This window comes from Aplysia californica, unplaced genomic scaffold (assembly GCF_000002075.1).
Source record: "Aplysia californica isolate F4 #8 unplaced genomic scaffold, AplCal3.0 scaffold00020, whole genome shotgun sequence".
NCBI classification, from domain to species: Eukaryota; Metazoa; Mollusca; class Gastropoda; order Aplysiida; family Aplysiidae; genus Aplysia; species Aplysia californica.
In genome coordinates this window covers 1,859,261-1,873,120 of record NW_004797290.1, presented here as the reverse complement: position 1 = coordinate 1,873,120, position 13,860 = coordinate 1,859,261, and the positions used below count along the sequence as shown (strand labels likewise).

The following is a 13,860-nucleotide window of genomic DNA, read 5'->3' as shown; positions in this document are numbered from 1 at the left end:
GAATTTTAGAAGAAAATAAAATGCTTTTATGCAAAACTGATCAGGGCTCTTCAAAGGACAACAAAACAATCGGAGGGCTCTGATTTTATCAGAGTACTTAGCAGGTCCATGATAAACAATGTTATCACAGCTGATCTTAGGCAAAGAACATAAACTTATTGTCAAACCCTGCAGCACTCACCAAGATACAGGCGTGAGCCTGGTGGTAGTACGACGGGTGCATGCTGTTGAACCGTTCTTGACCGGCCGTGTCCCAAAAGTCTGAGGAATTGAAAACAGTTGAGAAGAAATGGTGTATGGAGACTCAACACAAGAACAGAGCATACGTCTCACCAGAAATAGAATAGGACGATACTGAAGGGAATCTTGGACATGGAGTAGATCGCACTAGAGTGTCAATAAACAACCCGTGGGGGAATGGGAAAAAAGTTGTATCTCACACACACACACACACACACACACAGTGGTCAGCTTCCGTTTCTGTCCTACACAGTCTGCAATGTGCAAAGATTTTCTGCAAATAAAAGCATTTTTCGGAGCTAATATTGTGGTATGCCCTTTTTCAATGAACAGACAGAGAAGAAATAAATGCAAATTAGCAGAGAAAGCAACAAAGATCACAGAGTCCCAAGTTTAAACTGTCCAATCATCAGAGTATTTTCATCCCAGGCAACAAATACAGTACAGTCAGTGGCGGTGGGTGGACCAAGATTTGGGTGGGGCTTAGGTTTCTTCCACTTTTTTACCACCAAAAAGCAAGAAATAAGAACAAAACAGTGATGATTTTGCTATTCTCACGGCAAGCCACGGCATTTTGAGTATCATTCAAACGAGAAGAGTCACCTTTGTCTTCCTTATCTTTGTTCTTACTTAAATTGAAGCTTCTGGATGGTGGGGTCGAAGCCTTTTTACCTCCAAATTTCTCTAATTTTTATCTGAAGAAAACGTTGCCTCAAAAGTGGTTTGATGTAATTAATAACTGTTAAATCTCAGCGGCACAAACACACAGCACTCCAAACACATACCGTCTATGAGGTGGATTGGGTCGTGTTGTTGCAAAAAATAGAACGCGCCTAACAAAGGCCCAATGGGCGCATAGGTATCTGTGTCACTGGGGGAAAGTGTGTCGTAAACTTTCACCCCATTGTCAGGGCTGGGAGAGCGTGAGCCCTCTGTGCAGTGTTATTTTTTTTAGAGTCTTGGGTTTCAACTGCCTATTTCGTTATTTAAGAAACTTTCATTAACTAAGGGATAGAGTTGGGGCGGGGACGGGGTGGGGGTGAGGGGCTCAAGCCCGTAAGCCCTTCACTACCCACCGCCACTGAGTACAGTGTGAACCAAAGGATTTCATAAAAACAATTTTTTATTTAAAAAGACACTCAAACTTCACTAGTAAGAGCACTTCAGTTGCCTCTTCTGCCTTTAGTCATTAACTGCTCCGGCTAAAGAGCCGTAACAGCACATATTTTTTTACTAAACATTATAAATAACAACTTTCTTACAAGCTCCCACTATCAACACACTCACCGACTGAAACAGTTTTGCCGTCAATCACGGCCTTGTGGTTGAACAAAGTCAGAGCAAACGTAGACAGTTGCTGAGGTTTGCTAGGAGGAGGTTAAGAACAAAGTCAACCAAACTTTTCAATTCCATAGAGACATCTGGAGGGTACAAAATTTTGTGTTCAGCAAGAGCTTTAGGCGCTGTCATTATCTTTTCAACAAACAAGTGGAGAAAGGGGAAGGGAAAGTACGGGGAAAGAAATGGTTCAATCAACAGTAACAAAATGCTAGAGCTTTTGTGCATGGGCACCCACACCGGAGAGGAACAAAAGGGAAACAACAGTTAGAGAAACGAAGAGGGGGGCGGAGGGGAGAGGGGGGGAGAGGAAAGAGAGAGAGAGATAGAGAGAAAGAGGGAGGGAGGGAGGGAGAGAGAGAGGGACGGAGTGAGGGAGACAGGGAGATAGTGACAGAAAGAAAGAAGAGAGAGAGAGAGAGAGAGAGAGAGAGAGAGAGAGAGAGAGAGAGAGAGAGAGAGAGAGAGAGAGAATGAGAGCATTATGATTATAAGTCATAGATATGAGTAGTAGACTCGAACTGTCACACATTAAAAAGTGTTAAAGGATACTATCCATCCATGAGAAAGCGTTCCACAAGTCTGAAAAACAGAAAAATAAGAGAGAAAAATTCATCCAAAATCTTTTCCTTTGCAACTAGATCTAGATATACCTAATTCTAGGCTAAGTCATATTAAAGATCTTTATCTAGATCTAGTTCTAGACTAGGCCTAAAATGTTTTAGAATCTCACAAACTGACTCACTGAGCTAAGGAGCAGAATTATTATAATTTAGAAACTAATCTAGATTATCTAGATCTAGATCTAGTCTAGATCTAGATCTAGCCCTAACAATTGAGTAAAAAAGTAACATTTTTCAACTTTTGAGACTCACGGAGTAAACAGCGGTTAATCTAAAGGCTAATACAAGTCAACTAATAGTATTAGATCTAGTGTGATTCTAAGTCTAAGACAAGTGTAAGTTGAACACAGTTCAGTAGTGCAAGTTGTCGAAAACATGTCTTTTTAAACAATAAATCTTTGTTAATCTACAGCATAAAGTGATATGTTTAATTATCTATTGCAATCAATCTGATATAGATCTAGATCTAGATTTAGAAGCTTTACGTACTTGGACTTGCCGACAGCACTGTCACCAAGGCATATTATTTTTACACGCTCTTCTCCTTCTTCTGAGGGTTTGTCGTAGTCCGGCTGACTGTTGGCGGCCATCTTGTTGCTAAAGAATGCAATGGGGGAATTGTGGGTAGGCAAACGGAAAATACCGATTTCTAATAATAGAATATAATAGAAACTTGTGGAACGTCATAGATTCTTGTGTAGTCTCTAGCGGAAGTTCACCTACGCATAGGCTACTGTTGATCGATAATGTAAACAGCTTTGTGACTGTGACTATTGCTGTGGTGAGTTCTCCGTCTCCGGTATATATTTTAATCAGTTGTTTCAGACTTATAAAAGGCGTCAGCAAACACTGAACGAGTAAATATATAGAGTCAATATGAATGACAGTCCCGACACTGACAGTAATGTAGATCTAGATCTAGATCTAGATCCTAGATCTAGATTCTAGATTCTAGATATATCTAGATAAGTTGTCGATGTGAAAGTCAAACCAAACTGATTTAAAGTGACCATACTCACAGAAAACCTGAGAAGACTCAGAAGAAGAGGCAAGGGTGATCTCAACACACCACCCAGCATCGCCACACTGTTCACACGTCACACTGTCTACTGTCTGTCTTTGATCTGAACCCACCACTCAGCATCCATCCTTATGTGACCAGATTCAAGGTAGATCTAGTTACATGCGATTAAAAGTAGAAATGATGCAAACTATTTTTAGGTAAGGCGCCCATCTTGTTTGACGTCAGACCAGGATACCCCTCCGATCACGTGACTACATCTAAGTATAGACAACCGCACGGCACCAAAGATGGAAGTGTCTATGTATATATTATGCTTAATCTACACCATTTTTCGGAAGTTCTGATAGCTGATTTGATAGCGCGTCTGCGTTTGATGTCGAGCAATGACTTTTGGAGCGGTTCGATTCGGGTCCCGGACAGTTTTTCTTTCTCTTTTCCTCCTCCCGACTGACCAACAGTTCCATAAATTATAGGCCTAATTTGTAGAGTTACTTTGACTTTGAAGTTGTTGTTTATTTTTTAAAATGTATTAGTGATTAAACATGCAGGAGGGGGGGGGGGGGTTGGTAGATCTAAATTTAGATATCTAGATCTAGATCTAGAACTAGATATTATCTAGTCCTCCTGCGTCTTTACGGCAATTTTCGTGCGGTCTTCCATCATGTCCAGGTAGGCCTAATAGATCTAGATCTAGGTCTAATCTAGAATCTAGATCTAGATTCTAGATCTAGATCTAGATCTAGGCTAGAAAACCCGAAATGTTACCGAAAACACGTCGTTCCATGTGGGTATCCCAGGAAGTGATGACATTACATTACTAAAATTAGCAGCCAATCAGAAAGATGCGTCATTTCTAAGTTTAACGGCATGTGATCTAGTTGTACTGTAACTCAAAAACTCTCTTTACCCATCCGGGGGCCGCCACATTTATACTGGAATTCAGCTTGTTTATTAATAACTTTTATATTTCCAAGTACTGTATTTCTGGCAGTTATGTTAGAAATTTAATGTAGTTTTTGAATGTGTGTGGTTAGGAATTACCCCAATTGCACAGATTTTGAAATATTCAACCTATCCTACTTGATCCTGATTGCCACACCCATGAAGTCCCCTTGGATATATATACAGATCTACCCTGGTACCTTCGCTATGATCTGAATCACTGTTAGATCTAGATGAGTTTAACTCCTGTTCATTATTATTCTTAACGGAATTTACGACACTTGATTCAGAGTCTCTTTCATCAGAATAGTCTACTTCACTCTCACAACCCAGCGCCTCTTCTTGAAGTACTAGGTCGTGAATATGTGCGCATCCATCCTTATGTGACCAGATTCAAGGTACATCTAGTTGTACTGTAACTCAAAAACTCTCTTTACCCGTCCGGGGGCCGCCACATTTATACTGGAATTCAGCTTGTTTATTAATAACTTTTATATTTCAAAGTGCTGTATTTCTGGCAGTTATGTTAGAAATTTAATGTAGTTTTTGAATATGTATGTGGTTAGGAATTACCCCAATTGCACAGATTTTGAAATATTCAACCTATCCTACTTGATCCTGATTGCCACACCCATGAAGTCCCCTTGGATATACAGATCTACCCTGGTACCTTCGCTATGATCTGAATCACTATTAGATCTAGATGAGTTTAACTCCTGTTCGTTATTATTCTTAACGGAATTTACGACACTTGATTCAGAGTCTCTTTCATCAGAATAGTCTACTTCACTCTCACAACCCAGCGCCTCTTCTTGAAGTACTAGGTCGTGAATATGTGCGTTTTCGAGACTATTTTCAAGCTTCTACACCCATTTAAAAAACAAAGAAATCGTTGTTCATTGGAAAGCTGAAACATTCAGACAGAGCTATATTTTGAATTATAAGCAGAATCTAATACGTGAACGTATAGCTGGTCTGAGTTTACGTTACTCATATCATAGCCCGGCCAGGTTCTCGTTACGACATGAGTGACTCGTAGCCAGGATAAAAAGAGTTAAAGCACACTACAGGTAATCATGTGTGATTGTGCTTTTCAAAAACAGCAGTGTGTCTCGTGCTGTTGGAGGGGGGGGGGGGAGATGGGGGTGACAAGTCTGCTGGACTCATGTGACTTGGATAGATCTTCTACTCTCGATAACGACGGGTGTGTTGTTTTCCATCATGTGCACATGACAAGATAATCAGAATTCGAGACATTTGTGAGAAAAAAATTTTATTAGGTTTTTCGAGACGAGCTGTTCAACAAACCGTCCATGTATTTGAGATTATAATTCTTTGTACTGGCAACAATTTTCTCAAATACATGGACGATATATCTGTGATGTTGAGTATTGATAAATTATATATATATTTTTTTGGTATGACACATTTGTACTTTTCTAACAAGGATGTATTGTTACAACAGGGTGGAATTTGGTGCTCTTCAATTTTGGGTCATAGAGCTATTGGTATCGTCATAAATCTTGTTTGTCTGTTTTGGTTTTGCCCCCAAAAATTCTACTCATCTATCTTGAATAACAGCGGAAATATATCGACTTTTAATGAAGAGAGGGGCAACTGGTGCCAGAGGTCAAATCAGCCAAACAATGGCCACCAAAGTTTACGGACTTCCAAAGCTTTATTGTCCTGGGAAAATGCAAATTTACATTTTTTTGTGCCTTTCATAAGATACAAGATCAATGTTTTTCAACTAAAATCCTCCAAGAAATATGTTTCTACAATGATGAAAGGTGTTGAGTCAAAAATAAAATTTGATGAAAATATGGCTTTCTTGGACATCACTTTGATAGCACCTGACTTCACCTCAATGCCACTCCTATGGTTAACGATTTATATAATGATTTTTTTCCCACAACTCGCACTTGTATACTCACATGTCAATATATTCCTTTCCAGCAGCAGCAATAGCTGTTTTCATGTACATATATACAATGGTTGTTTTTGTCTCAGACCTGTACAAGACAAAAGTTTCAAGAGGTGCCAACAATGTCGGGTTTCTTAGACAACTGCCACTGGCCGCGATGTGAATGCATCGAGCTGGGAGACAGACGGAACTTGATTGTGGCCATAGCCTCCGGAGTTCTGGTAACTGCTACAAAACCATTTCTGATCGACTTGTAGAGATACGTATGTCGGTCTCAGTGAATTTCATCTTTCTGTTTTCTTTGATAATATTTAAAAGTCCTAGTAAGTAGCATGTGTTGGTCAGTTATTTTACTTTCAGAAAATTAAAAAAACTAGTTTTAACTCTCTCTCTCTCTCTCTCTCTCTCTCTCTCTCTCTCTCTCTCTCTCTCTCCTTCCCTCTCTCTCTTTCTCTCTCTGTCTCTCTCTCTTTCTCTCTCTCTCTCTCTCTCCTTCCCTCTATCTCTCTGTCTCTCTCACTCTCTCTCTCTCTCACTCAATGAAAACACACTCACACAAATTTGCTTTTATTTCATGATTTCTTTCACTCTTTGACAATTTGTAACTGTTGTGACAGGCTCTCTTGTGGTTATTCCTCACAGAGACTGGCATCTATCTGCTGCCCATGTTGCGTTCACTGTGAACTTTTTCCCATTGTACTACTTGGAAAGTTAACCGTGGTGAAGTACAATTGATTGGTTTATTATATATTTGTGTGTGTCGTAACTTTCACCAAGGACATTCCTTGTTTCTTTGTCCTTGTCTAAATAAGATAAAGTGATGTAAGGATTTCATCCTAACAGTCCTAAAATGAGAAGTTTTGACAAATCTGAGCGCAAAATAACGGACTTTCCCTCTTCCCGCCTGCCCAAACTCAGGATAGCTGCTAAGTGCTACAATATCTTCTTCTTGTTCATCTGTAGATATAAACATCCCAGTCTCTAGTATCTAGTATGATGGCAGCTGTTAACCACAGGTCCTCTAGGCCCCCAGAGAGTTTTGGGTCTCGCTACCTTCGATTAGGTCAGTATTTCCTTCTAAGAGTGCTATAATAGGAAATACAAAACTGCCGCTCCTGAACCCTGCCCCCATGTGCACCCCTCCCCCCTCCCCTCCCCCTCCCTCCCCCAAAGTTTTTCTCAGGATGGTGGATCATGATTGACGCAGCTGCTCTGTACCCAGACGGGGGCCAATTCAACCACGCCTATCAGACTCCAGGGGTGGTGTTAACAGTAGCGTTTTTTATGTGAGTTTTCATTTCTTATATCCTCTGATTTCGGTCCTAGAGACCATAGGCCTATATTTGATACAGTCGAACCTGTTCTTTCAGCCACCTGTCCAAGACGGTCATCTGTCACCAAAGAAAAACACATGTTTCTGTAATAACACAAAGACAAACACATGTTTCTGTTATAATAACACAAAGACAAACACATGTTTCTGTTACAACACAAAGACAAACACATGTTTCTGTTATAACAACACAAAGACAAACACATGTTTCTGTTATAACAACACAAAGACAAACACATGTTTCTGTTATAACAACACAAAGACAAACACATGTTTCTGTTATAACAACACAAAGACAAACACATGTTTCTGTTATAACAACACAAAGACAAACACATGTTTCTGTTATAACAACACAAAGACAAACACATGTTTCTGTAAAGTGAGGCATCCTGGTGTAATCAGGCGCTGGTCAGAATAATGAAATGGAAGACATGGGCATTTTCCCGCCAGTTTTGCAATTGTTATTGAATTTTTGTTTTTTTTCTCAACACGTTCTGTGTCCATATAGAACACTTAAACATGTACATTTGACTGAAAAACGTTTATGTAAGGCACAGAAGATGTAATTTTTCTGTTTTCAACGACTTTCTAGCTGTTGAAGTTACCGAACTTTGGGGACCATTTTCTCGATAATTTTGCCACTGAAACCAGGCGACCCCCACCTCCTTCAATTGCAGTTATCTTGACTTCTATTCAAGGTAGATGGGTATTTGTCTTGACTTCTATTCAAGATAGATGGGTATTTGTCTTGACTTCTATTCAAGATAGATGGGTATTTGTCTTGACTTCTATTCAAGATAGATGGGTATTTGTCTTGACTTCTATTCAAGATAGATGGGTATTTGTTTCATTGAAAGTTCAGCAAATGAAGAAACTTTTAAACAATACCAATAACTCCACGAGACCAAAATTTGACGAGCGCCTGATCCCACCTCGTTGTGACTCATAATGTGAGAATCAGACGTGTTTGATACACAGGAAAGTGCTGTTTGAACATTGGTTTTGATAGTGGACTGTCAGCAGCAACGTGAAAGGCAAAGTTGGTTGTGGATTTATCATTCATCAGATTTCTATTTGATACACAGGAAAGTGTTTTCAAAGATGATTGGATGTTGCTGCACAGTTATCAAGTTCTTTCTTTTCTCTTCAGGATTAACTCAGTGTCAAACGGACAGATCAGGGGAGATGCTTACACCACGGGCTGTATTGGCCAGACTGGTACGTTTGCTTGTTTGTGTTGACCTTTGGTATGTTTGGTTGTTTGTGTTGACCTTTAGTTGTTTGTGTTGACCTTTGGTTGTTTGTGTTGACCTTTGGTTGTTTGTGTTGACCTTTGGTTGTTTGTGTTGACCTTTGGTTGTTTGTGTTGACCTTTGGTTGTTTGTGTTGGTCTTTGGTTGTTTGTGTTGGTCTTTGGTTGTTTGTGTTGGTCTTTGGTAAGTTTGTCCTACATTTAGCTATTGGCCAAAGACCCTTCGCTACTTTAGAACTCTACAAAGTTCTCTCTGCTCTGTACCTAGTTTTGAGAAATTTGACGTGAAAATTTCGAATTTCACAACTTGTCAAGCTTTTTCAAATGCAACTTTTTAAAATATCTTGATAAAGACTGAATAATCTTTCAATCTTGACAGAGCAGATAGGACATTTGGTTTTTGACCTCATGGTCTTACTAACTCAAAATGACCCAAAATGGCAGATAGAACATTGTGATTCTGCGATAGCGATGTGTTGGAGCAGAGTGTTTATGTGAGACAAGTCTCTTTGTTTCTCTGACTCTTGTTTGTGTTTATATGAGACAAGTCTCTTTGTTTCTCCCACTCTATTTGTGTTTATGTGAGACAAGTCTCTTTGTTTCTCCCACTCTATTTGTGTTTATGTGAGACAAGTCTCTTTGTTTCTCCCACTCTATTTGTGTTTATGTGAGACAAGTCTCTTTGTTTCTCCCACTCTATTTGTGTTTATGTGAGACAAGTCTCTTTGTTTCTCCCACTCTATTTGTGTTTATGTGAGACAAGTCTCTTTGTTTCTCCCACTCTATTTGTGTTTATATGAGACAAGTCTCTTTGTTTCTCCCACTCTATTTGTGTTTATGTGAGACAAGTCTCTTTGTTTCTCCCACTCTATTTGTGTTTATGTGAGACAAGTCTCTTTGTTTCTCCCACTCTATTTGTGTTTATGTGAGACAAGTCTCTTTGTTTCTCCCACTCTATTTGTGTTTATGTGAGACAAGTCTCTTTGTTTCTCCCACTCTATTTGTGTTTATGTGAGACACGTCTCTTTGTTTCTCCCACTCTATTTGTGTTTATGTGAGACAAGTCTCTTTGTTTCTCCCACTCTATTTGTGTTTATGTGAGACAAGTCTCTTTGTTTCTCCCACTCTATTTGTGTTTATGTGAGACAAGTCTCTTTGTTTCTCCCACTCTATTTGTGTTTATGTGAGACAAGTCTCTTTGTTTCTCCCACTCTATTTGTGTTTATGTGAGACAAGTCTCTTTGTTTCTCCCACTCTATTTGTGTTTATATGAGACAAGTCTCTTTGTTTCTCCCACTCTATTTGTGTTTATGTGAGACAAGTCTCCTTGTTTCCCCCACTCTATTTGTGTTTATATGAGACAAGTCTCTTTGTTTCTCCCACTCTATTTGTGTTTATATGAGACAAGTCTCTTTGTTTCTCCCACTCTATTTGTGTTTATGTGAGACAAGTCTCCTTGTTTCCCCCACTCTATTTGTGTTTATATGAGACAAGTCTCATTGTTTCTCCCACTCTATTTGTGTTTATGTGAGACAAGTCTCTTTGTTTCTCCCACTCTTGTTTGTGTGTATGTGAGACAAGTCTCTTTGTTTCTCTGACTCTATTTGTGTTTATATGAGACAAGTCTCTTTGTTTCTCTGACTCTTGTTTGTGTGTATGTGAGACAAGTCTCTTTGTTTCTCCCACTCTATTTGTGTTTATATGAGACAAGTCTCTTTGTTTCTATCACTCTATTTGTGTTTATGTGAGACAAGTCTCTTTGTTTCTCCCACTCTTGTTTGTGTGTATGTGAGACAAGTCTCTTTGTTTCTCTGACTCTATTTGTGTTTATATGAGACAAGTCTCTTTGTTTCTCTGACTCTTGTTTGTGTGTATGTGAGACAAGTCTCTTTGTTTCTCCCACTCTATTTGTGTTTATATGAGACAAGTCTCTTTGTTTCTCCCACTCTATTTGTGTTTATATGAGACAAGTCTCTTTGTTTCTCCCACTCTATTTGTGTTTATGTGAGACAAGTCTCCTTGTTTCCCCCACTCTATTTGTGTTTATATGAGACAAGTCTCATTGTTTCTCCCACTCTATTTGTGTTTATGTGAGACAAGTCTCTTTGTTTCTCCCACTCTTATTTGTTGTGCTGGAAAAATAGCAACATTTTCTGTTCTTCTGCAGTCAGTTACCCGTTGTTTGCAACGCTTTTGACGAATGTGCTTGTTTTGTTGATCGTTGACGTAAAACTCTGCCTCGGCGTTACGCTAACTTGTGCCGTTTGTCCTACCTGGCAGGAGCGAGGGTGTGGCTCTTCCTAGGCTTTCTCCTGGCCTTCGGGGCTCTCATCGCTGCCAGCTGGATCCTGTTTGGCTTCTACGTCGTGGAATGTGAGTCTGGAGAAGATGGGAGGAACACTGACTTATTTATGAGTGTTTTGCCAGTGGTGCTTAGTATTGTGATACGGCATATTGTTATGTCCTACCCACCATGTGAGCTCTCTGATACAGTATCTTGTTATGTCCTACCCATCATGTGAGCTCTGTGATACAGTATATTGTTATGTCCTACCCACCATGTGAGCTCTGTGATACAGTACATTGTTATGTCCTACCCACAGTATATTGTTGTATTCTACTCACCATATTTCATGTGTGAACTCACTCCAGCTGCGTGTTCCGTTGATGTGTCCAGAAGCTTCCTCCCTCTGTGTATCCATGTGTGGTCACTTGAAAGGAATACCATCGTCTCCTTTTTCATTCCCCAACTGTTGACAACAAGACAAGCTTTTTTCTTTTGAGACCAGAGGGAGAGGGAATTTTTTATTGGAAAAATGGAATAAACCTTCCGCTGTCACCGAGTATCACTGGGTTGAAGAGTGAAGCCTGTACTTAACTTTTACACAGGCAAAAATGTTTTGTTTTGAGATGCAATGTGCCTCAGGTTCAACTTAAGCTCTTCATGTGTTTCTTGTTGTTTTTTTCCCTGGCCACAGATGTACAGCCAGACTGGCCCGGGATTGCCGTGTTCTTGCAAAACGCTCTCATTTTCTTCAGGTTGGTCCCCCTCATAGTGGTTGTTGTTTAGCTGTAGATTTTGTGGCATTGGTGGGTTACTGATGAGACACTGTGGCATGCCTTGGTGGGTTACTGATGAGACACTGTGGCATGCCTTGGTGGGTTACTGATGAGACACTGTGGCATGCCTTGGTGGGTTACTGATGAGACACTGTGCAGTTAGTATTGAGGTTTAGTATTTGTGAGATTGATGGACGGAAAAACTCCTTCCCCTGATTATGGCTCTGTTGTTTACAAAAGTTCGCAGTTTCAACAAAATTGTTTGCAGTTAGACTGGAGTAATGAGGTCAGTTAGACTGGAGTAATGAAGTACCACAGTTAGACTGGAGTAATGAGGTCAGTTAGACTGGAGTAATGAGGTCAGTAGACTGGAGTAATGAGGTCAGTTAGACTGGAGTAATGAGGTACCACGGTTAGACTGGAGTAATGAGGTCAGTTAGACTGGAGTAATGAGGTACCACGGTTAGACTGGAGTAATGAGGTCAGTTAGACTGGAGTAATGAGGTCAGTTAGACTGGAGTAATGAGGTCAGTTAGACTGGAGTAATGAGGTCAGTTAGACTGGAGTAATGAGGTACCACAGTTAGACTGGAGTAATGAGGTCAGTTAGACTGGAGTAATGAGGTACCACAGTTAGACTGGAGTAATGAGGTCAGTTAGACTGGAGTAATGAGGTCAGTTAGACTGGAGTAATGAGGTACCACAGTTAGACTGGAGTAATGAGGTCAGTTAGACTGGAGTAATGAGGTACCACAGTTAGACTGGAGTAATGAGGTCAGTTAGACTGGAGCAATGAGGTACCACAGTTAGACTGGAGTAATGAGGTCAGTTAGACTGGAGTAATGAGGTACCACTGCAAGATCAATCTGTAGTAATGAGATATGTTGTAGGTGAATGATGGGGGGAGAGCGAGAGAGTGGATGATGCTGGGACGAGAGTTGAGGTGGGTGAGACTGGGGTGAGAGTTGAGGTTTGTATGTGTTTAGTAACACCTGTAATCTTTGTATGTGTTTAGTAACACCTGTAATCTTTGTATGTGTTTAGTAACACCTGTAATCTTTGTATGTGTTTAGTAACACCTGTAATCTTTGTATGTGTTTAGTAACACCTGTAATCTTTGTCTGTGTTTAGTAACACCTGTAATCTTTGTATGTGTTTAGTAACACCTGTAATCTTTGTATGTGCTTAGTAACACCTGTAATCTTTGTATGTGTTTAGTAACACCTGTAATCTTTGTATGTGTTTAGTAACACCTGTAATCTTTGTATGTGCTTAGTAACACCTGTAATCTTTGTATGTGTTTAGTAACACTTGTAATCTTTGTATCTGTTTAGTAACACCTGTAATCTGCTACACTTATATGACCTGTTTGTGTTGCAAGTGCAGTAAAACTCTGACTACATCTAAACTACAACTTGTTGCTATGTTCTCTGACTAAGTCTAAACTACAACTTGTTGCTCTGTTCTCTGACTAAGTCTAAACTACAACTTGTTGCTCTGTTCTGTGTGTTTCTGCAGTGCCTTCCTGTTCAAGTTTGGCCGCACGGAAGATCTGTGGGGATAAGTGACGGGACTCTGTGCCGCCTGCGTCAGGTCACGTCGTCATAATGGCACAGTCTGTGTCAGGTCACGTCGTCATGATGGCACAGTCTGTGTCAGGTCACGTCGTCATGATGGCACGGATATGTGGTGACAAGTGACGACATGTCATTTTGATCTGGTCGCAGAGCTCGGCCACTGACTTTGTTTCTAGCAACTTTTCTATTCGAGGGTGCAAATACAAATCAGGACAAAGAACTCACGGGAAAAGAACTCAAGGGAAAAGAACTCACGGGAAAGAAAGAAATCTCATTCAGACTACCGGCGTTCCGGAACTCTTTCTGTGCCAGATTTTTTAGGTCGCCACTTTAAGAGATGTTTGCGGGTGTGCAGAGACCGTGACTGCTGTCTACGTTTTCTGCCCAAAGCCGAGAAAACAAAAGTGTTCCTACAAGTTTGGAAATATGTTTAGAGTTACGGTACCTGACAGCTGCGAGACATGATGTGGCGTGTGTGTGTTCTCAAACATACCGTACCGGTAGGCCTACTTGTTGCCGTGGTGCAGTGCTGCTTATGGGGGGGG

The 13,860-nt window shown here is 40.3% G+C and overlaps 2 protein-coding genes across 3 annotated transcripts; one reads left to right on the top strand and one right to left on the bottom strand.

The window, feature by feature from the left end:
- Positions 1-181: 181 nt before the first annotated feature.
- LOC101858829 (rab-like protein 2A) lies at positions 182-2,862 on the bottom strand (the record flags this gene model as incomplete). Its single annotated transcript, XM_005090715.3, is given in 4 exon segments — positions 182-261; positions 1,528-1,607; positions 2,131-2,160; positions 2,691-2,862. Coding segments are annotated over 4 exon segments (291 nt in total), but the record flags the coding sequence as incomplete, so codon positions are not given.
- A 36-nt stretch (positions 2,863-2,898) lies between these two features.
- Positions 2,899-13,576, top strand: LOC101849743 (transmembrane protein 50B). 2 transcript variants are annotated; one of them, XM_005090673.2, is made up of 7 exons: positions 2,899-2,982; positions 6,178-6,312; positions 7,265-7,377; positions 8,578-8,645; positions 10,960-11,052; positions 11,658-11,718; positions 13,257-13,576. In XM_005090673.2, the coding sequence occupies exons 2-7, from the start codon at positions 6,214-6,216 to the stop codon at positions 13,300-13,302; spliced, it is 480 nt and encodes a 159-aa protein (XP_005090730.1). In that variant the 5' UTR covers positions 2,899-2,982; positions 6,178-6,213; the 3' UTR covers positions 13,303-13,576. The 2 variants fall into 2 exon arrangements, with proteins under 2 accessions (XP_005090730.1, XP_035827935.1); XM_035972042.1 differs by lacking the exon at positions 2,899-2,982 and adding an exon at positions 5,150-5,237.
- The last annotated feature ends 284 nt before the right edge of the window (positions 13,577-13,860 follow it).